General features: G+C 40.8%; 1 protein-coding gene across 1 annotated transcript in view; it reads right to left on the bottom strand.

Moving 5' to 3' along the window:
- Positions 1-26,805, bottom strand: part of LOC136862735 (uncharacterized) — a 121,762-nt gene that overhangs the window by 8,919 nt on the left and 86,038 nt on the right. Inside the window, exon 2 of the mRNA XM_067138960.2 lies at positions 15,229-15,415. Within this exon, the coding sequence (XP_066995061.1) occupies positions 15,229-15,409 (181 nt within the window). The 5' untranslated portion in view covers positions 15,410-15,415. The remainder of the gene's footprint in view (positions 1-15,228; positions 15,416-26,805) is intronic.

Raw genomic sequence — 26,805 nt, forward strand, 5'->3', positions numbered from 1 at the left:
ATTAGAGACGTATATTCCCTCTCCTTTACATCCTTACTACAATCCCTAAACACCCTCATAACCATGTGCAGAGATCTGTACCCTTTATTTACAATCCCATTTATGTGATTACCCCAATGAGTATCTTTCCATATATTAACACCTAGATACTTACAATGATCCTCAAAAGGAACTTTCACCCCATCAACGCAGTAATTGAAACTGAGAGGACTTTTCCTATTTGTGAAACTCACAACCTGACTTTTAACGCCGTTTATCAACATACCATTGCCTACTGTCCATCTCACAACATTATCGAGGTCATTTTGCAGTTGCTCACAATCTTGTAACTTATTTATTCCTCGATGTAGAATAACATCATCCACAAAAAGCCTTATCTCTGATTCAACTTTTTTACTCATATCATCGATGTATATCTATCAGAAAACATAAAGGTCCAATAATACTGCCTTGTGGAATTCCCCTCTTAATTTTTACAGGGTCAGATAAAGCTTCGCCTAATCTAATGCTCTGAGATATATTTCCAGAAATATAGCAACCCATTCGGTCACTCCTTTGTCTAGTCCAGTTGCACTCATTTTTGTCAGTACTCTCCCATGATCCACTCTATCAAATGCTTTAGACAGGTCAGTCGCGATGCAGTCCATTTGACCTCCTGAATCCAAGACATCTGCTATATCTTGCTGGAATCCTACAAGTTGAGTTTCAGTGGAATAAACTTTCCTAAACCCGAACTGCCTTCTATCGAACCAGTTATTAATTTCACAAACATGTCTAATATAATCCGAAAGAATACCTACCCAAAGCTTACATACAACGCATATCAAACTTACTGCCTGTAATTTTCAGCTTTATGTCTATCACCCTTTCCTTTATACATAGGGGCTACTATAGCAACTCTCCATTCATTTGGTATATCTCCTTCATGCAAACAACAATCAAATAAGTTTTTCAGATATGGTACTATATCCCAACACATTGTCTTTAGTATATCCCCAGAAATCTCATCAAATCCAGCCCCTTTTCTAGTTTTCAACTTTTGTAACTTATTGTAAATGTCATTGTTATCATATGTAAATTTTAATACTTCTTGAATATTAGTCACCTCCTCTATCTTTACATCGTGCTGACTGAATATATCTGCCTTTTGAAGATCCTGACATGCACACTCCCCTTGTTCATGAATGATTCCTGGAGTGTCCTTGGAACCTGTTTCTGCCTTAAAGTACCTATACATACCCTTCCATTTTTCACTAAAATTTGTGTGACTGCCAATTATGCTTGCCGTCATGTTATCCTTAGCTGCCTTCTGTGCTAGATTCAATTTACTAGTAAGTTCCTTCAATTTCTCCTTACCTCTACTGCCATTTCTAACTCTATTTCTTTCCGATCTGCACCTCCATCTTAGTCTCTTTATTTCTCTATTATAATTTCTTTTTGCTAGTTGCTTTACGTCGCACCGACACCGATAGTTCTTATGGCGACGATGGGACAGGAAAGGCCTAGGAATGGGAAGAAAGCGGCCGTGGCCTTAAATAAGGTACAGCCCCAGCATTTTCCTGGTGTGAAAATGGGAAACCACGGAAAACCATATTCAGGGCTGCCGACAGTGGGGTTCTAACCCACTATCTCCCGGATGCGAGCTTACAGCAGCGTGCTCCTAACCGCACCCCCAACTCGCCCGCTCTCTATTATAATAAGGAGGGTCTTCACCGTACCTTATCATGTCTCCTCATGGTCTGTGCGAAATTTGATTGTCGATTTCGATATGACAGTATGGACAGTTCCCTTCATTAGTTAAAACTAAAAGATACGAATGTAACGTACTCGTACTAACAGGAGGATCTAGACAAGTTGAAAGAAAATAGTGTGAAGGATTGTTTCAAGGAACATGTTGTACAAGGACTAAAGGATAAAGGAAACACAGTAGAAGAAGAATGGACAGTCATGAAGGATGATGTCAGTGGGGTTGCTCAAGAGACGGTTAGGAAGAAAGAAAGGATCAACTAAGAATCAATGGGTAACTCAAGGGATACTAGACCTGATCGATGAATGACGAAAATAGAAGAATGCAAAAAATGAAGAGGGTAGAAAAGAATAAGGCGATTAATGAATGAAGTGGATAGGAAGTGCAGGGCAGCTAAGAAAGAATGGATGAAGGAGAAGTGTGAGGATGTTGAAGGTTGTATGATCCTAGGAAAGGTAGATGCTGCATACAGGAAAATCAAGGAAACCTTTGGAGAAAGGAAAACTAGGTGTATGAATATTAAGAGTTCAGATGGAAACCGCTTCTAGGGAAAGAAGACAAGGCAGAAAGATGGCAGGAACATATGCAACAGTTGTATCAAGGTAAGGACATAGATGATATGGTTCTGAAACAAGAAGAGGCTGTTGATGCTGATGAAATGGGTGACCCAATTTTGAGGTCAGAATTCGGCAGAGCTTTAAGAGACCTAAATAGGAGCAAAGCACCTGAAATTGATTGCATTTCCCCTGAATTAATGACTACTTTAGGAGAAAACAGCATGGCGAGGTTATACCATGTGGTGTGCAAGCTGCATGAGACAGAAGAAGTGCCATCCGATTTCCGGCAGAATGTTGTTATACCTATTCCAAAGAAAGCCGGTGCTGACAAGTGCAAAAACTTCGGCACCATTAGTTTAGTACTGTATCTCACGTCTGCAAAATTTTAGAACGTATTATGTAAAGAAGAATGAAAAGAAAATTTGAAACTGAGTTGGGAGATCAATTCGGCCTCAGAAGAAATGTAATACGTGAAGCAATCCTGACTTTACGTCTGATCTTAGAGGATCGAATCAAGAAGGACAAGCCCACATACATGGCGTTCGTAGATCTAGGAAAGGCATTTGATAATGTTGATTGAACCAAACTATATGGGATTCTGAAGGTGATCGGAATCAGGTACCGAGAAAGAACAATTATCTACAATCTATATAATAATCAGTCTGCAGTGATAAGAATCGAGAGCTATGAAGAAGAAGAAGAAGAAGAAGAAGCAATCCAGGAAGGGATGAGGTAAGGCTGCAGTTTGTTTCCCCTCCTTTTCAGTGTTTGTATAGAACAGACAGAAAAGGAAATCAAAGAAGAATTTCGAAAGGGAATCACAATCCAAGGAGAGGAAATGAAAACCCTGAGATTTGCCGATGATATTGTTATTTTATCTGAAACTGCAAAAGATCTGGAGAAGTTGCTGAATGGTATGGACGGAGTCTTCGGTGAGGAGTACAAGATGAAAATAAATAAGTCCATAATAAAAGTAATGGAGTGCAGTCGTACGAAGTCAGGTGATGCAGGAAATATTAGATTAGGAAATGAAATCTTTAAGGAAGTGGATGAATATTGTTACTTGGGTAGTAAAATAGCTAACGATGGCAGAAGTAAGGAGGACATAAAACGCAGGCTAGCACAAGCAAGGAAAGCCTTTCTTAAAAAAAGAAATTAGCTCATTTCGAATATTGATATAGGAATTAGAAAAATGTTTTTGAAGACTTTCGTTTGGAGCGTGGCATTTTATGGAAGTGAAACGTGGACAATATCTCGCTCAGAAAGAATGAGAATGGAAGCTTTTGAAATGTGGTGTTACAGAAGAATGCTGAAGGTGAGAGGGATAGATCGAATCACGAATGAAGAGATACTGAATCGAATTGGTGAGAGGAGATCGATTTGGCTAAATTTGACGAGAAGAAGAGATAGAATGATAGGACACATCTTAAGACACCCAAGACTTGTGCAGTTGGTGTTTGAGGGAAATGTAGAGGGTAAGAACGACAGGGGTAGACCAAGATATGAGTATGACAAGCAGATTAGAGCAGATGTAGGATGCAGCAGTTATGTATAAATAAAAAGGTTAGCACAGTATAGAGTGGCATGGAGGGCTGCATCAAACCATTCTATGGACTGATGACTCAAACAACAACAACAGGAGGAAACAGTGTCAGGAGTACACCGGGAGTGGGGAGGTAAAAGGCGAAGTTTGGAATAAAATCCATGGATGATGTTGTGAGCATAAACCGGCTTCGGTGATGGGATCGTGTGAGGCGAATGGAGTAGGAGATATTACGTAAAAGAGTAACGGGCACTGGCAGTGAGGATAAGAAAATTAGAGGGATATCAAGTTTGCAATGGTTAGACTCAATTTTGAATGATTTGTTGGGAAGATGTGTACTGAGAGGAGTGGCTCTGCATTCGGGAGGCGACTGGGTTCGACCCGCATCTTCGGCTGTCCTGAGAATGGTTTTCTCTGGTGTCCCATTTTCACATCCAAGCAGACGCCAGGACAGTACCTATTCATAGGCTACAGCAGATTCCTTACACCTCCTTATCCAGTTTCATTCACCGTCATTCATTTCATCTTCATTAAGTCCTCTCAACTGAGGTTAGAGTCAGGAAGGGCATCCGGCCATAAAACTTTCAACATAATCTTCTTTCACCTCATGCCCGACCCCGTTTTGAGGAAACTGGACCAAGTGATTGACATACACACTCATACGAAGTGGGGAACTAAACGAGGCCAGACAGCTAACTGCAAATGGAAGATTAATAATAATAGTAACGTATTTTTTACGTCCCACTAACTTCTTTTCGGTTTTCAGAGACGACACGGTGCCGGAATTTAGTCCCGCAGGATTTCTTTTTTGCCAGTAAATCTGCCGACACGAGGCGGACGTATTTGAGCACCTTGAAATATCACCGGACTGAGCCAGGATCGAACCTGCCAAGTTGGGGTCAGAAGGCCAGCGCCTCAAACGTCTGAGCCACTCAGCCTGGCAAAGGCGCGTAGTTAATTCAGAGGCTTGCAGATTGAATGCTGGAAGAGTCTATAATGATAGGCCCTAATGTATGTATGTATGTATGTATGTATGTATGTATGTATGTATGTATGTATGTACTAGCTGATGTACCCGTGCTTCGCTACGGAATTCTACATTGTATACAGAATTCTAGGTTAGGTAGTGTACATGTTGTGAGGAAGATTGTCTTAGCTCTTAACGTTACCCTAGAAACGCGGCGTGAGGTCACCAAACATCTTTTCTCATATGAAGACTGAGGGAATTTTCACTGTAATGGTAGACCCAATTTCATAACATCAGTCACAATCAGGTTGGGATGTTTTCATTATAATGCCTTTTTACATCCTCAGAAAGACTGTCCTAGTGGTTTTCCCAACTGAAATGAACATGCAATGACGCCAATAGGAATGGCGCGATTAAAAGCAATGCTTTCATATTACGAAATACTCGTTCAAATTAAACATCACACATTTTCTCACTTTTAACGAACAGGACTACGCTGCCTATCTAACAGTCCAAAGTTACGGACCTGAAATGAACAAACCGCAGACAGCCGTGATCCGTGAACACTCTTCGGCTTTCTTCGGCGGGGAGAGGGTCGAATAGTGGAGACTCCCAGAGCAGAAACTATGCCCAGTTACTATTCTGTTTCCTAGGAGTACCCGATGAGTCGGAAAATATCAATTCACTACACTGGCGGCGGAAAAATCTATCTGACTTGAAGGCAATTTTTTCCTCCAAGCCAGAAGAGAAACCCCCTCTTCACTGCTAGTTTGGAATAAATTGAATGTAGAATTTAATAAAAGTGAAGAGAAAGAAACGGCTCTTTTCAGAGTTGAATTTTGAGTTATTTAGTGAATATTGTGGTGCTATAATTTGGAAAAGACCTAAATTGTTATTCTAGACCATGCCATACTACTACTACCACTAAGTGAGGCTCTGCCTAAAGATTGCACATTGCTCATTCAAACAGCGCGTCAGAGTAGGGATCGAATAGCTGAAATACTATGATGATCCAGTGTGTTACGTACCAGCTGTATCAGAAAATGTATGAACCAGAGGAATGGCATGCTAAAGAGGAAAGTTTTCTGACTCCACGGCTATTTCCCGCCAATATTCAGTCAGGCTGTTACACTCGGTACGCAGCAGTAATCCCATCTATCGGAGTTGAGAGGCAGCATAAGAGACAAAGAACATCACAACAAACAATGGTAATTAATTTCGTGTGGCTATTTCTAGCCGAGTGCAGCCCTTGTAAGGCAGACCCTCCGATGAGGGTGGGCGGCATCTGCCATGTGTAGGTAACTGCGTGTTATTGTGGTGGAGGATAGTGTTATGTGTGGTGTGTGAGTTGCAGGGATGTTGGGGACAGCACAAACACCCAGCCCCCGGGCCGTTGGAATTAACCAATGTAGGTTAAAATCCCCGACCCGGCCGGGAATCGAACCCGGGACCCTCTGAACCGAAGGCCAGTAGGCTGACCATTCAGCCAACGAGTCGGACAACAAACAATGGTCAATGTAATGTTATTGTTGATCAATGTTATGCACTTTCGATATTATACGCCTTCACATTTCGTTTCATTCCCACTCTGAAATACCACTCTTATAATAGTCGGTACGGTAAAACTGAATAAAAAGATAAATGATCAGAAATTGTATTCTCTATAACTTTTTTATATAGTACGTTTCGATAGGACCAATAACATTGGTATTTAAAAATTACATTTTAGGCGCCTTCCCCTAAACTACAATTTCATCCAGGATGAATGAAATTGTTTAGAGCTTAGACTGTAGTTTCTTATTCCCCTACTCTATATACCGATTTTCATTAAATTCTGTTAACCCATTTTCTCATGGCTCGGCATTGATATGGACTTAGCAACAAAAATACAAATTCATGAATATCTGTGTTATCATAGCCGGTACGGTAAAAATGTATAAGACATAAATGGTCGGAAATTTAATTCTCTATAACTTTGGTTATGTAGTATTTATCGATACGACACTTAATAATATGAATATTTGAGAATTACATTTAGGCCTTTCCCTAAACTACCATTCACTCAGCGTAAATAAAATTACTTATAGCTTAAATTGTAGTGGCTTATTCTCCGACTTTGTATACCAATTTACAATGAATAGGACCACTAATAACGTAAGTATTTAAAAGTTAAATTTTAGGCCTTCCCGTAAACTACCATTTCACTCAGCGTGAATAAAATTATTCATAGGCTAGATTGTAGCGACGTATTCCTAGACTTTGCATACCAATTTTTATGAAGATAGGACTACTAAAAACATTAATATTTGAAAATTAAATTTTAGGCCTTTCCCTAAACTACCATTTCTATCAGCGTGAATAATGGCCTAGATTGTAGCGACTTATTCCCCGACTTTGCATACCGATTTTCATTAAATTCTCTTTGGCCGTTTTCTAGTGATGCGTGTACAGACAGACAGACAGACAGACAGACAGACAGACAGACAGACAGACAGACATTACGGAAAAGTAAAAAGTGCATTTCCTGGTTACTGTGGACATGACCGATGCAGAAATACCATTCTTTTCAAATTCTGAGCAATATACAGACAAAACTCTTATTTTATATATATACACACTGACTGACAGAGCAAATGCAACACCAAGAAGGAGTGGTTCGAAAGGGATGAAAGTTGGGGGAAAAAACAGAGACGGCACGGACGAATAATTGATGTTTATTTCAAACCGATATGCAGGGTACACAATGCGCACGGCATCGACTCAGTAGGATGTAGGACCACCGCGAGCGGCGATGCACGCAGAAACACGTCGAGGTACAGAGTCAATAAGAGTGCGGATGGTGTCCTGAGGGATGGTTCTCCATTCTCTGTCAACCATTTGCCACAGTTGGTCGTCCGTACGAGGCTGGGGCAGAGTTTGCAAACGGCGTCCAATGAGATCCCACACGTGTTCGATTGGTGAGAGATCCGGAGAGTACGCTGGCCACGGAAGCATCTGTACACCTCGTAGAGCCTGTTGGGAGATGCGAGCAGTGTGTGGGCGGGCATTATCCTGCTGAAACAGAGCATTGGGCAGCCCCTGAAGGTACGGGAGTGCCACCGGCCGCAGCACATGCTGCACATAGCGGTGGGCATTTAACGTGCCTTGAATACGCACTAGAGGTGACGTGGAATCATACGCAATAGCGCCCCAAACCATGACGCCGCGCTGTCTAGCGGTAGGGCGCTCCACAGTTACTGCCGGATTTGACCTTTCTCCACGCCGACGCCACACTCGTCTGCGGTGACTATCACTGACAGAACAGAAGCGTGACTCATCGGAGAACACGACGTTCCGCCATTCCCTCATCCAAGTCGCTCTAGCCCGGCACCATGCCAGGCGTGCACGTCTATGCTGTGGAGTCAATGGTAGTCTTCTGAGCGGACGCCGGGAGTGCAGGCCTCCTTCAACCAATCGACGGGAAATTGTTCTGGTCGATATTGGAACAGCCAGGGTGTCTTGCACATGCTGAAGAATGGCGGTTGACGTGGCGTGCGGGGCTGCCACCGCTTGGCGGTGGATGCGCCGATCCTCGCGTGCTGACGTCACTCGGGCTGCGCCTGGACCCCTCGCACGTGCCACATGTCCCTGCGCCAACCATCTTCGCCACAGGCGCTGCACCGTGGACACATCCCTATGGGTATCGGCTGCGATTTGACGAAGCGACCAACCTGCCCTTCTCAGCCCGATCACCATACCCCTCGTAAAGTCGTCTGTCTGCTGGAAATGCCTCCGTTGACGGCGGCCTGGCATTCTTAGCTATACACGTGTCCTGTGGCACACGACAACACGTTCTACAATGACTCTCGGCTGAGAAATCACGGTACGAAGTGAGCCATTCGCCAACGCCGTGTCCCATTTATCGTTCGCTACGTGCGCAGCACAGCGGCGCATTTCACATCATGAGCATACCTCAGTGACGTCAGTCTACCCTGCAATTGGCATAAAGTTCTGACCACTCCTTCTTGGTGTTGCATTTGCTCTGTCAGTCAGTGTAGATAGATTGTTATTCAAGACCAGTGCATACTACTACTACTACTACTACTACTACTACTACTACTACTACTACTACTCTACTAAGTGAGCCTCTGCCTTAAGAAACTATGCCCACTGCTCATTCAAAACAGCGCGTCAGAGTAGGGATCGAACAGCTGGAATACTATGATGAACCAGTGTGCTACCTACCAGCTGTATCAGAAAATGTATGAACCAAAGGAATAGCATGCTGAAGAAGAAAGTTTTCTTACTCCCCGGCTATTTCCCGCCAATATTCAGTCAGGCTATTCTATTCGCTACACAGCAGTAGTCCCATCTATCGGAATTGAGAGGCAGCATAAGAGACAAAGAACATCACAACAAACAATGGTCAATGTAAAGTTATTGTTGATCAATGTTATGAACTTTCGATATTGGAGCCCTTCACATTTAGTTTTCTTTCGATTCTGAAATACCATTCTTACCATAGTCGGTACGTTAAAACTGAGTAAAACATAAATGATAGGAAATTGTATTCTCTATAACCTTTGTTATGTAGTACTTTTCGATGGAACCAATAACATAGGTATTTAAAAATTACATTTTAGGCGCCTCCCCCTAAACTACAGTTTCATCCAGGGTGAATAAAATTCTTTGTAGCTTAGACTGTAGTTTCTTATTCCCCGACTCTATATACCGATTTTCATTAAACTATGTTAACCCATTTTCTCTTGACTCGGCGTTGATATGGACTTCGCAACAAAAATACATATTCATGAATATCTGTGTTACCATAGCCGGTATGGTAAAAATGTATAAGACATAAATGGTCGGAAATTTAATTCTATATAACTTTGGTTATGTAGTATTTATCTTGTTTTTTTTTTGCTAGGTACTTTACGTCGCACCTACACAGATAGGTCTTATGGCGACGATGGGACAGGGAAGGGCTAGGAGTGAGAAGGAAGCGGCCGTGGCCTTAATTAAGGTACAGCCCCAGCATTTGCCTGGTGTGAAATGGGAACCCACGGAAAACCATTTCTGGGCTGCCGACAGTGGGGTTCGAACCTACTATCTCCCGAATACTGGATACTGGCCGCACTTAAGCGACTGCAGCTATCGAGCTCGGTAGTATTTATCGATACGACCACTAATAATATACACTGACTGACAGAGCAAATGCAACACTAAGAAGGAGTGGTCAGAACTTTATGCCAATTGCAGGGTAGACTGACGTCACTGAGGTATTTTCATGATGTGAAATGCGCCGCTGTGCTGCGCACGTAGCGAACGATAAATGGGACACGGCGTTGGCGAATGGCCCACTTCGTACCGTGATTTCTCAGCCGACAGTCATTGTAGAACGTGTTGTCGTGTGCCACAGGACACGTGTATAGCTAAGAATGCCAGGCCGCCGTCAACGGAGGCATTTCCAACAGACAGACGACTTTATGAGGGGTATGGTGATCGGGCTGAGAAGGGCAGGTTGGTCGCTTCGTCAAATCGCAGCCGATACCCATAGGGATGTGTCCACGGTGCAGCGCCTGTGGCGAAGATGGTTGGCGCAGGGACATGTGGCACGTGCGAGGGGTCCAGGCGCAGCCCGAGTGACGTCAGGACGCGAGGATCGGCGCATCCGCCGCCAAGCGGTGGCAGCCCCGCACGCCACGTCAACCGCCATTCTTCAGCATGTGCAAGACACCCTGGCTGTTCCAATATCGACCAGAACAATTTCCCGTCGATTGGTTGAAGGAGGCCTGCACTCCCGGCGTCCGCTCAGAAGACTACCATTGACTCCACAGCATAGACGTGCACGCCTGGCATGGTGCCGGGCTAGAGCGACTTGGATGAGGGAATGGCGGAACGTCGTGTTCTCCGATGAGTCACGCTTCTGTTCTGTCAGTGATAGTCACCGCAGACGCGTGTGGCGTCGGCGTGGAGAAAGGTCAAATCCGGCAGTAACTGTGGAGCGCCCTACCGCTAGACAACGCGGCATCATGGTTTGGGGCGCTATTGCGTATGATTCCACGTCACCTCTAGTGCGTATTCAAGGCACGTTAAATGCCCACCGCTACGTGCAGCATGTGCTGCGGCCGGTGGCACTCCCGTACCTTCAGGGGCTGCCCAATGCTCTGTTTCAGCAGGATAATGCCCGCCCACACACTGCTCGCATCTTCCAACAGGCTCTACGAGGTGTACAGATGCTTCCGTGGCCAGCGTACTCTCCGGATCTCTCACCAATCGAACACGTGTGGGATCTCATTGGACGCCGTTTGCAAACTCTGCCCCAGCCTCGTACGGACGACCAACTGTGGCAAATGGTTGACAGAGAATGGAGAACCATCCCTCAGGACACCATCCGCACTCTTATTGACTCTGTACCTCGACGTGTTTCTGCGTGCATCGCCGCTCGCGGTGGTCCTACATCCTACTGAGTCGATGCCGTGCGCATTGTGTACCCTGCATATCGGTTTGAAATAAACATCAATTATTCGTCCGTGTCGTCTCTGTTTTTTCCCCAACTTTCATCCTTTTCGAACCACTCCTCCTTGGTGTTGCATTTGCTCTGTCAGTCAGTGTAAATATTTGAGAATTACATTTTACGGTTTTCACTAAACTACCATTTCACTCAGGGTGAATTAAATACTTTATAGTCTAGATCTGTGAACACTCTTCGGCTTTCTTAGGCGGGGAGAGGTTCGAATAGTGGAGACTCCCAGGGCAAAAACTATGCCCAATTACTATTCTATTTCCTAGGAGTACCCGATGAGTCGGAAAATATCAATTCACTACACTGGTGGCGGAAAAATCTATCTGACTTGAAGGAAAATTTGTCCTCCAGGCCAGAAGAGAAACCCCCTCTTCACTGCTAGTTGGGAATAAATTGAATGTAGAATTTAATAAAAGTGAAGGGAAAGAAGCTTTTCTTAGGAAACGGCTCTTTTCAGAGTTGAATTTTGAGTTATTTAGTGAATATAGTGGTGTTATAATTCGGAAAATGCCTAAATTGTTGTTCTAGACCAGGCCATACTACTACTACTATTACTACTAAGTGAGGCTCTGCCTTAAGTATGCACACTGCTCAAAGAAATAGCGCGTCGGAGTAGGGATCGAATAGCTTAAATACTATGATGATCCAGTGTTTTACGTACCAGCTGTATCAGAAAATGTCTGGACCAGAGGATTGGCATGCTAAAGAAGAAGGTTTTCTAACTCCCCGCCTATTTCCCGCCAATATTTAATCAGGCTGTTATACTCGGAGTTGAGAGGCAGCATAAGAGACAAAGAACATCACAATAAACAATAGTCAATGCAATGTTATTGTTGATTAATGTTACGCACATTCGATATTATACGTCTTCACATTTCGTTTTCTTCCGACTCTGAAATACCACTCTTATCATAGTCGATACAGTAAAACTGAATAAAAGATAAATGATCGGAAATTTTATTCTCTATAACTTTTTTTAGTACTTTTCGATAGGACCAATAACATTGGTATTTAAAAATTACACTTCAGGCACCTTCTCCTAAACTACAATTTCATTCAGGATGAATAAAATTGTTTAGAGCTTAGACTGTAGTTTCTTATTCCCCGACTCTATAAACTGATTTTCATTAAATTCTGTCAACCCATTTTCTCATGGCTCGGCGTTGATATGGACTTAGCAAGGAAGTACCAATTCATAAATATCCTTGTTATCATAGCCGGTACGGTAAAAATGTATAAGACATAACTGGTCGGAAATTTAATTCTCTATAACTTTGGTTATGTAGTATTTATCGATACGACAACTAATAATATAAATATTTGAGAATTACATTTAGGCCTTCCCCTGAGCTACCATTTTACTCAGCGTAAATAAAATTACTTATTACTTAAATTGTAGTGGCTCATTCTCCGACTTTGCATACCAATCTTCAATGAAATAGTACCACTAATAACGTAAATATTTGAAAATTAAATTTTAGGCCTTCCCCTAAACTACCATTTCACTCATCGTGAATAAAATTATTCATAAACTATATTGTTGCGACGTATTCTTCGACTATGCATACCAATTTTTATGAAGATAGGACTACAAAAAACATAAATACTTGAAAATTAAATTTAAGGCCTTCCCCTAAACTATCATTTATATCAGGGTGAATAAAATTATTTATGGCCTAGATTGTAGCGACTTATTCCCCGACTTTGCATACCGATTTTCATTAAATTCTCTTTGGCCGATCTCTAGTGATGCGTGTACAGACAGACAGACAGACAGACAGACAGACAGACAGACAGACAGACAGACAGAAATTACGGAAAAGTAAAAAGTGTATTTTCTGGTTACTGTGGACATGACCGATACAGAAATTCCATTCTTTTCAAATTCTGAGCAATGTACAGACAAAACTCTTATTTTATATGTATGTATGTATGTATGTATGCCTATGTGTGTATGTATGCGTCCGACTGACTGGACTTCTTGCCGTTTTAACAATTCAATCGGTATAACTCATTTTACTTCCATTCTTAACTACAACAACGTAAAATATGAAATACAGTGATTCACATAATTATTCCGACACGTTAGCAATTATAGTCTTTGCTACATACTGGCCCTATATTTTAGAGAAAATATCGTACACGCAAACTAGTTTCTGACAGAACCCAGTTTGACAGATTCAACACGACGTTCAAATGTGTACTTTTAGAAAACAGGAGAGAACCAGTAACCACGGAACCTTAGAACGCAGTTAACGTGCTTCAACAAAATTATTCGGACAAAAGTCAGTTGCCGTGCAGAGGTCGTATATGAAAGAGCCACGGACAGTGCGAACGTAAACATTCAGTGTGTTAGAGTGCTGTGTACAACGTAGCTGAAAATGGGCCGCAGAGGAAGTGAGAGGACAATCGAACAGCGGCAGTTAGTAATTATTCACCAGGCTAAAGGTAAAAGTTGTCGTAAAATTGCTGAAATGTTACAGATGAAGAAAAGTACAGTCTCTGATATTATCACAAGATTCCGGGAGGAAGATAGGATTGACATCTTACCGCATACGGGACGTCCGAGAACTTTTTTCTGTGAGGGAAGAGTGTTATATCATCAGAAACATGAAAAAGGCACCCAAGTTAAGTGCTCCAAAACTCGCTACGGAGATTGCCACAGACACTGGATAGAAAGTGCATTCCTAAACAATACGGAGAGTGCTCAGAAGAGGTAACTTTCACGCCCATATTGCAAGAAGGAAGCCCTTCGTAAATCAAGTAAATCGAAGAAAGAGAGTGCTGTTTGCCAAAGAGCATGTTAAAGACAATGAGTGGTGGAATGACGTTATATTTGCTGATGAGAGTAAATTTAACATATTTCAATCTGATGGGAGGATAACAGTTTGGCGGCGCCCTAATACTGAGCTTCAAGAGAAAAATCTGAAAGCAACTGCGAAGCATGGTGGTGGACAGGTAATGGTGTGGGGGTGCATGTCGGCAAATGGAGTTGGTGAATTGGTTTTTATTGAGGGTAAAATGGACCACTTTCAATGACTTAAAATACTGAGGGACAATATGAAAAAGAGTGCCGAAATAAGGGGATTGGTGAACATTTTAAGTTTTACCAAGATAACAACCCAAAGAATATGGCTTGGAATGTAAGGATGTGGTTATTGTTTAATTGCGCAAAGGTGCTTCATCCTCCCCCTCAATCACCAGACTTGAATGGGATTGAGAATCTATGGACAAACTGGATAAAGAAATAAGGAAAACAACAATCACATCTAGAGAATAACTGAGAAATAGACTTCAAGAAGAGTGGGAGAAGATATCTCCCGATTACATCCGGAAATTAGTGGAGAGCATGCCAAGTCGACTCAGGGAAGTAATTAAAATGAAAGGAAAGCCCACCAGATACTGAACCTTTAGGACCATAGGTAAAACGGCAAGTGTCCGAATAATTTCGTGCAATATTGGTTTTGATTTTTTTTTGAATGATTATATTTTCATTGAACGTGTTCATTAGAAGAATGATGGATGTTTAGCTTTTATATTCAATACAGAAACTTGTATCTAATTTATGTGAGTGCTTTATTATTACTGAAACCACTAATTCAAAGGAAACTATAATAAATCATGTCTGTCCGAATAATTATGCAAGTCACTGTATACTCCCTATCATGACAAGAGCACATATCCTGCTCCACTCGATGTACCGGAATTAGCTGAAGAGGGATGGCAAACTGACGCAGACTGGTGCCTTGTAACAATTATTTAATAAGAAATTTGACTTTCGATCTCGGAACATTCTTGTTACAACTGCAGGCAATATTTCTTTTGCATCTGAGCAATATAGGACATAGATTCTGTGAGCTTGTTAGGTAAACTATTGCACGATCACCAACTTAGAAGGTTATAACTTACCTCGTATCTCCAATATCACCTTTGCTACAGATTCGGGTGGAGCACCTTTTTCTGTAAGTGCTACGCATGTTACTAAAGCTCTCTCGTTGAGTCCAGTATTCAACATTGTTGATATCTCACGAAGAGCACCCAATGCTTCTGCAGTGTCTTTCCGTTTTTTTCCAAGCATACACTCCTCCATTCCAACCTAAGGAATAAAAATGAAGAAGGATGTTTTACAAGATGCGAGTATGTGACAATAATTTAGAGGTTAGATCTTCTAGATCTTCTTTCTTTCTTTTATAATCTGTTTACCCTCCAAGGCTGGGTTTTCCCTCGGACTCAGCAAGGGATCCCACCTCTAACGCCTCCAGGGCAGTGTCCTAGAGCGTGAGATATTGGGTCGGGGGATAAAACTGGGATTGAGGACCAGTACCTCGCCTAGGCTGCCTCACCTGCTAATATGAACACGGGCCTTGTGGGGGATGGGAAGATTGGAAGGGATAGACAAGGAAGAGGGAAGGAAGCGGCCGTGGCCTTAAGTTAGGTACCATCCCGGCATTTGCCTGGAGGAGAAGTGGGAAACCACGGGAAACCACTACGAGCATGGTTGAGGTGAGAATCGAATCCCCTTTACTAAGTTGACCTCCCGAGGCTGAGTGGACCCCGTTCCAGCCCTCGTACCACTTTTAAAATTTCAAGACAGAGCCGGGAATCGAACCCGGGCCTCTGAGGGTGGCAGCTAACCACGTTCGGCCAAGGGGTCGGTCGTAATTACAGTACTGTAGCGCAAAAAGTCACCATCTGCGCGGCACTGAGAGTTCACAGGACCGCTAAACTAGGGTGATCAGACGTCCCATTTTGAAAATTAAACCAAGAGATTTGGCTGAGTGGCAGTTGCTACGTACCTGTAAGCATGCGTTTGGGAAATGCTAGGTTCGAGCCACATCATCTGCATCCCTTAAGATAGTTCTGCGTGGTTTCCCATTTGCACATCAGACAAATGCTGGGGATGTAGTGTACCCGCCCAAAGCCTAAGTCCCAACCAGCATTTATCTCAGGGGGTGTTACGGTCCGAATCTATCGCAACAAATAAACAATTTAAACAATTATGAAGATATAAGATCTCCAATTAAATATCTGGGCGCCATCTAATCAGTACTACAGGGTTGAACGGGACACTCTAAACTTTAAGGCTCATCATAAAAACACACAAAAATATATTAAATCAGGTCAAAGAGAAAAATGGAAGGCTCCGTCCTAGGAATGAGGACGGGTTTTTTAAACGGTCACCAAGGGTTTGCTATCTTACAAGAACAAGAACAAGAACCTGGAACTGTTTCCTTGCAAATGCTAAAGGAGCATTTTATTTAAATTAAAACTGAACACACACAAAATTCGTTGGCCCTTATTTTGCCGATAATTTGGCAAATCATTCCTGAAAATCTCACATATTAAAATTTTGCACTGTAGACCACCCTTCCACTTGGGTGGTTGAACCGTTGTTTACTGAGGGTTGTAATTCGACCCTCGAGGCAACGCAATGACCATTCATGGTCATGGACCAATTACCTGTTGGCCAGGTGGGCGCGATCACATGAATCATATCATCGCCTCCACCTTTATGGAGATGAGACCAACCCAGGGTGATACAAAACCGTCCCCGGGTTTCTAACCAAGATATGCTATCGTTAACTGAAGGACATGACAAAGTGACTCTAACCTAAAGGTCCAGGTGTAGGGATTTGCCATCACATTACCCATCACACACTTATTTTACAACAACTTGACATTATTACGTTATTTCGCCAGCTGACTTCTATAGTATTCGTCAACATCATCATCCGAAATTTTTTAAAAAATATTTTATTTTATTATTATTAATATTATTATTATTGGAGACTATCATTATCGTAACACTTAATTATCATTGATTTAATATTTCAATTTCATTTTTCACCATTATTTTTATTCTCAGAAATAATATAATAAATTCTTCTTCTTCAAATTATTATTATTATTATTATTATTATTATTATTATTATTATTATTATTATTTTATTATTGGTATTTTATGCTAGTTGCTTTACGTCGCACCGACACAGATAGGTCTTATGGCGACGATGGGATAGGAAAGGCCTAGGAGTTGGAAGGAAGCGGCCGTGGCCTTAATTAAGGTACAGCCCCAGCATTTGCCTGGTGTGAAAATGGGAAGCCACTGAAAACCATCCTCAGGGCTGCCGACAGTAGGGCTCGAACCCACGATCTCCCGGATGCAAGCTCACAGCCACGCGCCTCTTCGCGCACAGCCAACTCGCCCGGTATTATTATTAGTATAAATTCATTTCACTTGTAACACGGTAGTTAACTATTATTATGTTTAATGCATAACCCTTTACAATTCTAATCTATTTTGGCACTATTCAATCAGTTACGACATGATTTACTTGGATTATTATTATTATTATTATTATTATTATTATTATTATTATTATTATTATTATTATTAAAACATTTTATATTTTAATTTCCAATCTTTGGAATTTAGTCACATATGTTAAATTCCAATATGAACCACCAAGATCCGATTTCACATCGGTCGGGACACAATAACGGTACTCGTAACCGCAACCTTCATTTCGTACTGTCGTTAATTTATGGGAACCCCATGTCCTCCAAAGACAAATCTCAAATCCCCTGGCACCTCGCGGCTGGGCATCTACATCCAGTCCCTGTGATTGCTAAATTATTCCTTCCTTTTCATTAGAAGTCCATTTACTCCACTGGAACACTTCAAAACATTTAATTCACTAATTAATCCTCGGTGCGTGGACTCTTCTGCCACTCATAACACCGGAATCAGCATATAATATCGATGTAGGTCTCGGGATTCATCTATTTCTTCATCAACATCAGTACGACTCAATTTTACCTCATGCCGGATTTTTGTCCCGCACGAATTCAAAAATAAAAAACGGCTTTAACCACTCTAGGCCTTCAACATAGGGTGACCATCATATACAAGTGCCTCTATCACTTCTAAACAAATATTTATGACTATTGTGGAGTCGAACGACAGGAAGCATGACCAACAAATGGCAAATAAGTTAATATGGGAAGGACAGCTGATTCAGAAAGTGATGGAACCAACCAGAGGGAAAAATATCCTGGATGTCGTACTGATAAAACCAGATGAGCTTTATAGAGAAACTGAAGTAATAGATGGTATTAGTGATCATGAAGCTGTTTTTGTGGTAGTTAAAATAAATGTGATAGAAAGGAAGGTCTTAAAAGTAGGACTGTTAGGCAGTACTATATGGCTGATAAAGCAGGCATGAGGCAGTTTCTAAAAAGTAACTATGATCGGTGGAGAACGGTAAATAAAAATGTAAACAGACTCTGGGATGGGTTTAAAGAAATTGATGAGGAATGCGAAAACAGGTTTGTACCTTTAAGGGTGGTAAGGAATGGTAAAGATCCACCTTATTATAATAGAGAAATAAAGATACTAAGAAGTAGGTGCAGACTGGAAAGAAATAGAGTTAGAAATGGCTGTGGAAGTAAGGGGAAATTGAAGGAACTTACTAGAAAATTGAATCTAGCAAAGAAGGCAGCTAAGGATAACATGATGGCAAGCATAATTGGCAGTCATACGAATTTTAGTGAAAAATGGAAGGGTATGTATAGGTATTTTAAGGCAGAAACAGGTTCCAAGGACATTCCAGGTATAATTAATGAACAAGGGGAGTGTGTATGTGAGGATCTTCTTCTTGCTAGGGGCTTTACGTCGCGCCGACACAGATAGGTCTTATGGCGACGATGGGATAGGAAAGACCTAGGAGTTGGAAGGAAGCGGCCGTGGCCTTAATTAAGGTACAGCCCCAGCATTTGCCTGGTGTGAAAATGGGAAACCACGGAAAACCATTTTCAGGGCTGCCGATAGTGGGATTCGAACCTACTATCTCCCGGATGCAAGCTCACAGCCGCGCGCCTCTACGCGCACGGCCAACTCGCCCGGTTATGTGAGGATCTTCAAAAGGCAGAAGTATTCAGTCAGCAGTATGTAAAGATTGTTGGTTACAAGGATAATGTCGAGATAGAGGAGGAGACTAAGGCTAAAGAAGTAATAAAATTTACATATGATAACAATGACATTTACAATAAGATACTGCACCCAGAAGCGAATTTGCGTAATTAATGTATGAATTTAAAGTTGAATAATTCGCATATTGGAATACAACAGTAGGCTGTGAAACCTGGCAGTCACAAAGCAACATTATGGCGCCAGTCAGACGGCAAGGAGATCCGCAAAACTTTTCTCATGGCACGAACAGCTTATAGACTGGCCTAAGTGCTACATCCAATAAAGTTTATGGTACCGGCAAGGAGTGGCAACTTTCTACTTGGTTCTCACGGGAAAATCACGCGTTGAGGCCTGACCTAGTTAGAAGTGCGAGAGAGACAACGATAATACCCGTCAACCCTTGGCAGAAAATGGAAGCATCCAAGCTGCAGAGAGCGCGAACATCTCAGCCAATCACAAAATTGCAAATTTAAATGTTTTGTCATAGCGGGAATCTACAGCCAGTATTTCATCTGATTGGAGCCCGGAGTAGTTGTGAAAAATAGTGTCCTGACTTCCTAATAATATTTGAAAATTTATCGGTGCAAATGTGTGATTAATTACTGGTTAATTAAGAAAATTTTAACTTTACACGGAAGAGTAGTATCGCCCAGGAACCGAACTGTCATGGCGGGAAGAAACCATTCGCAGGAAGAAAATAACGCCGGTGACGCGCGCCGTCGTGTGGATTACCCTGTGATCGTTTCCCACAGCGCAATATAACAAGTAAGTCAGACCGAAATTAGGAAGATTTTGTACATATTTCTTAAAGCTTTAACCTACTGATGTATGATAAAGCGCTCCCAAGTGCAAGATTACTACGCCACATCCCTTCCACAGAACTATTTTCGAAGTGGGGGGAGAACTGTTTACAAAACCAACGAGCAGAGTGGTGAATCTTCAGTGTGTGTCAGTTAATTCAGTTGTGTGTGTCAGCTTTCAAATTCAGTTTTGTACGGAGTGAGTTCAGTCTTGTATGAACGTTTCTTTGTGAATTCTGAGTCTGGTAGGAAAGCGATCAGAGACACTTGTTGGCATCCGAGTGAGCCATGTATTCACTTGTGAGAGTAGTATTTCAGGAGAAATGAACACTTTAACAAACTTTATTTTTATTTGAATTTATGCAGAGATGACAGGCAATAGCTACACTTTTCAACACTTGCCTTAAATGAACTTACACAACCAACCGAGAGGGACAATGGAACATGTCGAAACACGTAACTGCATAAAGTTTCTAATTCACATGTAGTTTGGATACTTGTTGAAAGGCCATTTTATTCTTTTATTTTGGAGGACGATCAGTATGAAATTTCTCCACACACCATTGGAAACAGTACTTTTAGCTTGCTTTCATCACTTTCAATGAACTGTTATGGCAAGCGAGATGTTACGGGGAGAAATTAGTTAACGCAGTTACAGGGAGGAGAACGACTTTGTTTCATTGATGGAAGGCCGCGATGTTAAGACCTTGAGTAAACTGTTATGTTCCGAAGATGTGAACAACCGGTAAGTTTTAAACAAACAAACTGAGAGGGGTGTGTGTGACCAGCAGGAGATGACAGGCAGGTAGCGGAGAGAAAACTTTCGACTTCACGTCAGGTGTTATGCAGTGTTATTGTATAATCTTCATTCAAGTGCTAGAAACTGCGAGTGTTTATGTAAATGTGTACGTGTGTAACGCCTTTATAAAAATGTATCAAGTATGCGTGTGTGATAATTCGGAATACCACATCAGCTTCAAGATGGAATTCTAATTCATCATGACAGAGCCCGGAGGATGATCCAACCTGCCTCCATCACCAAGGTAATGAGCAAAGCAAATATGTATAAATAAATATGTAGGACTATGAACCAATCGATGATCAAATGTAGCTTAGACTGTTAGATAGGCTTGTAAATAATTCACATAATAATAATAATAATAATAATAATAATAATAATAATAATAATAATAATAATAATAATAATAAGTGTGAGCTAGGGTTATTCGCGCACTCTTTTAAGTAGATGTGTTTGCATATTATTTGTGGATCTTTTTGTAGTAAGTCACTTTGACAGATTAGAATGCTATCTTATGAGATTTGAATCAGAGTAATGCAGATTTTTAATAATAATAATAATAATAATAATAATAATAATAATAATAATAATAATAATAATCATGTTATTATAACGATAGTTATGAGCGATATTTTCTGTTGAAGTCATGATTTTGTAGATGCCGCCTTGTTGATTTTTAATGCTTATTTTGCTACTTGCGCATTCTGTTTGTTTATGTTAAGTAATCATCATTCAGATGACCGTTTCCAGTAGCTCTTATACCGTGTATTTTTGCGACGATTTGGTGGACACGCGAATATTTATTTCTGTGTGTAATTGCGGTTACTCATTTTTCAATAGCTGTGTTTTGAGAGGCAATCTCGTCATTTTTAGTAAACAGTTAGTGACAGGAAGCCATTGATAAGTCAGCTCTGATATTTTGTAATATGTGAAGCAGAGAATAATCTACAGATCGAGCTAAGTGAATATATCCCTGATGATCTGCGTTGATAATGGAAATGTGATTTGGACCATGTCATGAACTGTCGTAAGAAATAGAGAAGTGTACGACAGATATTTCGCCCGCCGGATACGAGCGAGGCCGTATTATGAGTTACTACGTCGAGAATAATAATGAGTAAATAGAATTGAGAGATGAATAATTTAACCAAGAGTGTTAAATATGTAACGACATGGATTATGATTGTAGGCAGAAGCCTGTATTGTTTCAAATAGTTCCAGGGAAAGTAGATGCTCGGCAAATATGCGAGTTATAGCACGAGGTAATATGTGAGCGGAGCGACGAATCAATGTGTATTTTGACAGTCAGGTAGAATCATGGATGACATGTAATAGCAGTAATTATTGTCCATAAAGGCTGAATAGTGTCATGGCCAGACATTTTCATCTGAGGTTAGAAGATTGTCGTCAAATTCACAATATTTTTGCTACTTGTAGCGGGGTAAAATTTTTTTAGGCTCTGATATTTGCGCATTTAATTTATTTTATTAACTTTCATCAGGCAGCGATGTTGGGATCTAGATTTGTTTATTATTATTATTCTTTCTTTGTGTACCTTTTATCACCGTTTATTTGTAGGATCTGATCATACGTGAATTATTTGTATTTGATTTGATGTAAATAGATAGGTGTAGTTAGGCCACTTTGATTTCAGTATTATTTTGTTGGAGCAGTGTTTCTCCATTAACAGGTTTAATTATGTAAATAAGATTCCATGTGTTAGGATAAGAGATCATCGATTGTGTCATAGTCAAATCCATAGTAGTGGTATGCTCATATCAGACATTCAGTAATTGCCAAGCCTTAGAAATCCACTACGTTTTAATTAGGAAATGAAGCGATCTTTAATAAACCAGTTGTATCATATCTGCCGCAATGAATGAGGTAAATGAGATGGGATCTGCCTCCATCTAGTGGTGGAACCACAAAATATGAGTTCGTAATGAAAATGCAGGCAGCGGCAAGTTGAGTAAAATTGATAATGTAAAAGGATCGCTTTCATTTGAAATGTAAACATGAGGCACTTGGCCTAATCATTTGAATATTTAGGAAGTCCAGGCTATCACAGTCATGCAAGTGAAGTTTAAACAATTAAATGAGTGATTGTAACACTCAGGTTCATGTTTCAATAATTTCTTGTTTCAACCACGAGTAATTTAAAATGTGACAATGGTTATGTGGTAGATGAAGTACAATGTTCATGGTTGTTTTCTTTAAATTCTTTCTCTTATTTGTTACACATGGTTAGTGCAGTCCATGATTATTTAGAGTTGGGTTTTTCCCAACTGAGTCACATGTGGTAAATATTGATAAACACCTCTGAGTCAGTGTTGATTTGATGACTTAACCAATTAATTAATTAACTACACTAATTTATTTTGATATACACTTTTCTATGTATTACAATCCAGTATTTGAATTGAGGTGGTATTTTCTGACCAGAGCTTTGATTTATTCACGTCATCGTCTTGGAGACAGCGTCGACGTAATCTGGAATATTTTAAATTTGATTGACCTTCAGTCAATTTTATTAGGCAGATAATTGAGTTATTGTAAGGTAGATCTTTAATTTTTTTAAAATTTAATTTCATTTCACTTTGTTTATATTTTATTTTCACCAGTTTATTTTCATAAATTTTGGCACTTTGCACTTTGTTCAATAAATCAGTTTGTTATTTAAATTTTAATTCAGTCTTTGGGTACCGTCATTTATAGTTTAGTTTACCCCATCTTTTCATCTCCTCATTCCCCGATCGACGTGTGGCCTATAACCCGTGGGATATTATCGGACGCACCGCGACTGAGGAAGAAGAGTCTACATGCAGCGGTGAGTATCATTTAAATGTCATTTATTACAGGAGCAGCCGGCGCACAGAGGAAGAAAGAAGATCACCGCATTTAGTGCCTTTGGAAGGGCACAATACAAAAGTTGAAAACTGGAAAAGCGGCTGGAATTGATCGGATTTCTTTTTTTTTGCTAGGGGCATTACGTCGCGCCGACACAGATAGGTCTTATGGCGACGATGGGATAGGAAAGGCCTAGGAGTTGGAAGGAAGCGGCCGTGGCCTTAATAAAGGTACAGCTCCAGCATTTGCCTGGTGTAAAAATGGGAAACAACGGGAAAACATTTTCAGGGCTGCCGATAGTGGGATTCGAACCTACTATCTCCCGGATGCAAGCTCACAGCCGCGCGCCTCTACACGCACGGCCAACTCGCTCGGTGATCAGTTTTCTGGGGATATAATAAAGACAATGGGTTGGGATATAGTACCATATCTGAAGTACTTATTTGATTATTGTTTGGTCGGAGGAACTATACCAGATGAATGGAGAGTTGCTATAGTAGCCCCTGTGTATAAAGGAAAGGGTGATAGACATAAAGCTGAAAATTACAGGCCAGTAAGTTTGACATGCATTGTATGTAAGCTTTGGGAAGGCATTCTTTCTGATTATATTAGACATGTTTGTGAAATTTAATGACTGGTTCGATAGAAGGCAATTCGGTTTTAGGAAAGGTTATTCCACTGAAGCTCAACTTGCAGGATTCCAGCAAGATATAGCAGATATCTTGGATTTTGGAGGTGAAATGGACTGTATCGCGATTGACCTGTCTAAAGCATTTGATAGGGTGGATCATGGGAGACTACTGGCAAAAATGAGTGCAATTGGACTAGACAAAAGAGTGACTGAATGGGTTGCTATATTTCTAGAAAATATATCTCAGAGAATGAGAGTAGGTGAAGCTTTATCTGACCCTGTAAAAATTAAGAGGGGATTTCCTCAAGGCAGTATTATCGGACCTTTATGTTTTCTTATATATATAAATGATATGAGTAAAGGAGTGGAATCAGAGGTAAGGCTTTTTGCGGATGATGTTATTCTCTATAGAGTGATAAATAAGTTACAAGATTGTGAGCAACTGCGACGATACCTCGAAAATGTTGTGAGATGGACAGCAGGCAATGGTATGTTGATAAACGGGGATAAAAGCCAGGTTGTGAGTTTCACAAATAGGAAAAGTCCTCTCAGTTTTAATTACTGCGTTGATGGGGTGAAAGTTCCTTTTGGGGATCATTGTAAGTATCTAGGTGTTAATATAGGGAAAGATATTCATTGGGGTAATCACATAAATGGGATTGTAAATAAAGGGTACAGATCTCTGCACATGGTTATGAGGGTGTTTAGCGTTTGTAGTAAGGATGTAAAGGAGAGTGCATATAAGTCTCTGGTAAGACCCCAACTAGAGTATGGTTCCAGTGCATGGGATCCTCACCAGGATTACCTGATTCAAGAACTGGAAAAAATCCAAAGAAAAGCAGCTCGATTTGTTCTGGTTGATTTCCGACAAAAGAGTAGCGTTACAAAAATGTTGCAATGTTTTGGTTGGGAAGAATTGAGAGAAAGATGAAGAGCTGCTCGACTAAGTGGTATGTTCCGAGCTGTCAGCGGAGAGGTGGCGTAGAATGACATTAGTAGACGAATAAGTTTGAATGGCGTTTATAAATGTAGGAAAGATCACAATATGAAGATAAAGTTGGAATTCAATAGGACAAACTGGGGCAAATATTCATTTATAGGAAGGGGAGTTAGGGATTGGAATAACTTACCAAGGGAGATGTTCAATAAATTTCCAAATTCTTTGAAATCATTTAGGAAAAGTCTAGGAAAGCAACAGATAGGGAATCTGCCACCTGGGCGACTGCCCTAAATGCAGATCAGTATTGATTGATTGATTGAAAAACGATACATCAACAATTAATGTTAACATCAAGTTTACTGCCCGAATTAAAGTCTTCTATGCCACATGTTATCTCCATATCTATGTTACTTTAACTTGCAATCATTCTATAAAACTAGGCCCGTCCCGTTATTCACAATGCATTATTATTAAACACTCATTTAGACATTACCCGTGTTCATTTATCACTCCGATAATTCTGCTGATTATTATATTTCTGTCCACTGGCGAAACTTCGCGGCACACATAGTCATTGATATTTACAGAAAAACAAACGGACCTCGTTCCGGTCACACAACGTTTAGATTCACTGGCAACCCTCTACCTCTGGATAATCTTACAACATGCCTTAATATTTACAAAGTTTACGATAACTGACCTTAAGGCAGACAAACATATTTTGGAGCACTTCTAAAATGAATATCAATTTATTTCTACGTGAAACCTGCTCCCATACAATCATGAACACTTCAAGCACTTGAACAAACAAAATCAACCCTAATCTTCTCTACTAAATAATCAAAATATTTTATTGAGTGCTTGATGTCATTATTTACATATTAATTTGTCCCTTTGTGTACCTATATCTGAATTTAAGGAGCCGGGAGGCGGATCGTTTAACAATCAAGTTACCATAATGAAACAATATGATTCCCTCCCGTTAACGTTAGCAATCTACAAATTTATACTGATAGGGTTCTCATCTCTGCCTTGTAGTTTGCCTAACCGGACGAGGAACACAGGCCCCGTCCAGTTTAGCACTGCATCTTCCTGGTTTTCATGCCAGCTTGAAGATGTAATCCAATGCACTTTTCAGATTTACACTTTTTTTCAAGTTTTAACAATGAACATTTTAACAATTTTACACACACTAATAAAATGAAATGAAAATGTACACTTCTGGCCTTTTATCTGACCCGCCTAATTCACACATATATTCTTCATTCCTTCCCGGCACCAAGGAAATTGTGACACCTCGATATCACCTTCAACGGCCCGACGCGCACTCATTCTTCAAACCTGGCACTCCCGTAATTGCTGCGTCCTTGTATGTTAACGTCCGCGAGATTGACCAGGTATCATCCCGAATCTGAATGTCTACAGGCGTCTGATTATGTCGAACAACCGCGAGCGTTCTCGCGTAACAAGTACCGTCCCGAGATAGAATATCTCACT

The sequence above is a fragment of the Anabrus simplex genome, chromosome 2, assembly GCF_040414725.1.
Source record: "Anabrus simplex isolate iqAnaSimp1 chromosome 2, ASM4041472v1, whole genome shotgun sequence".
Classification (NCBI taxonomy): domain Eukaryota; kingdom Metazoa; phylum Arthropoda; class Insecta; order Orthoptera; family Tettigoniidae; genus Anabrus; species Anabrus simplex.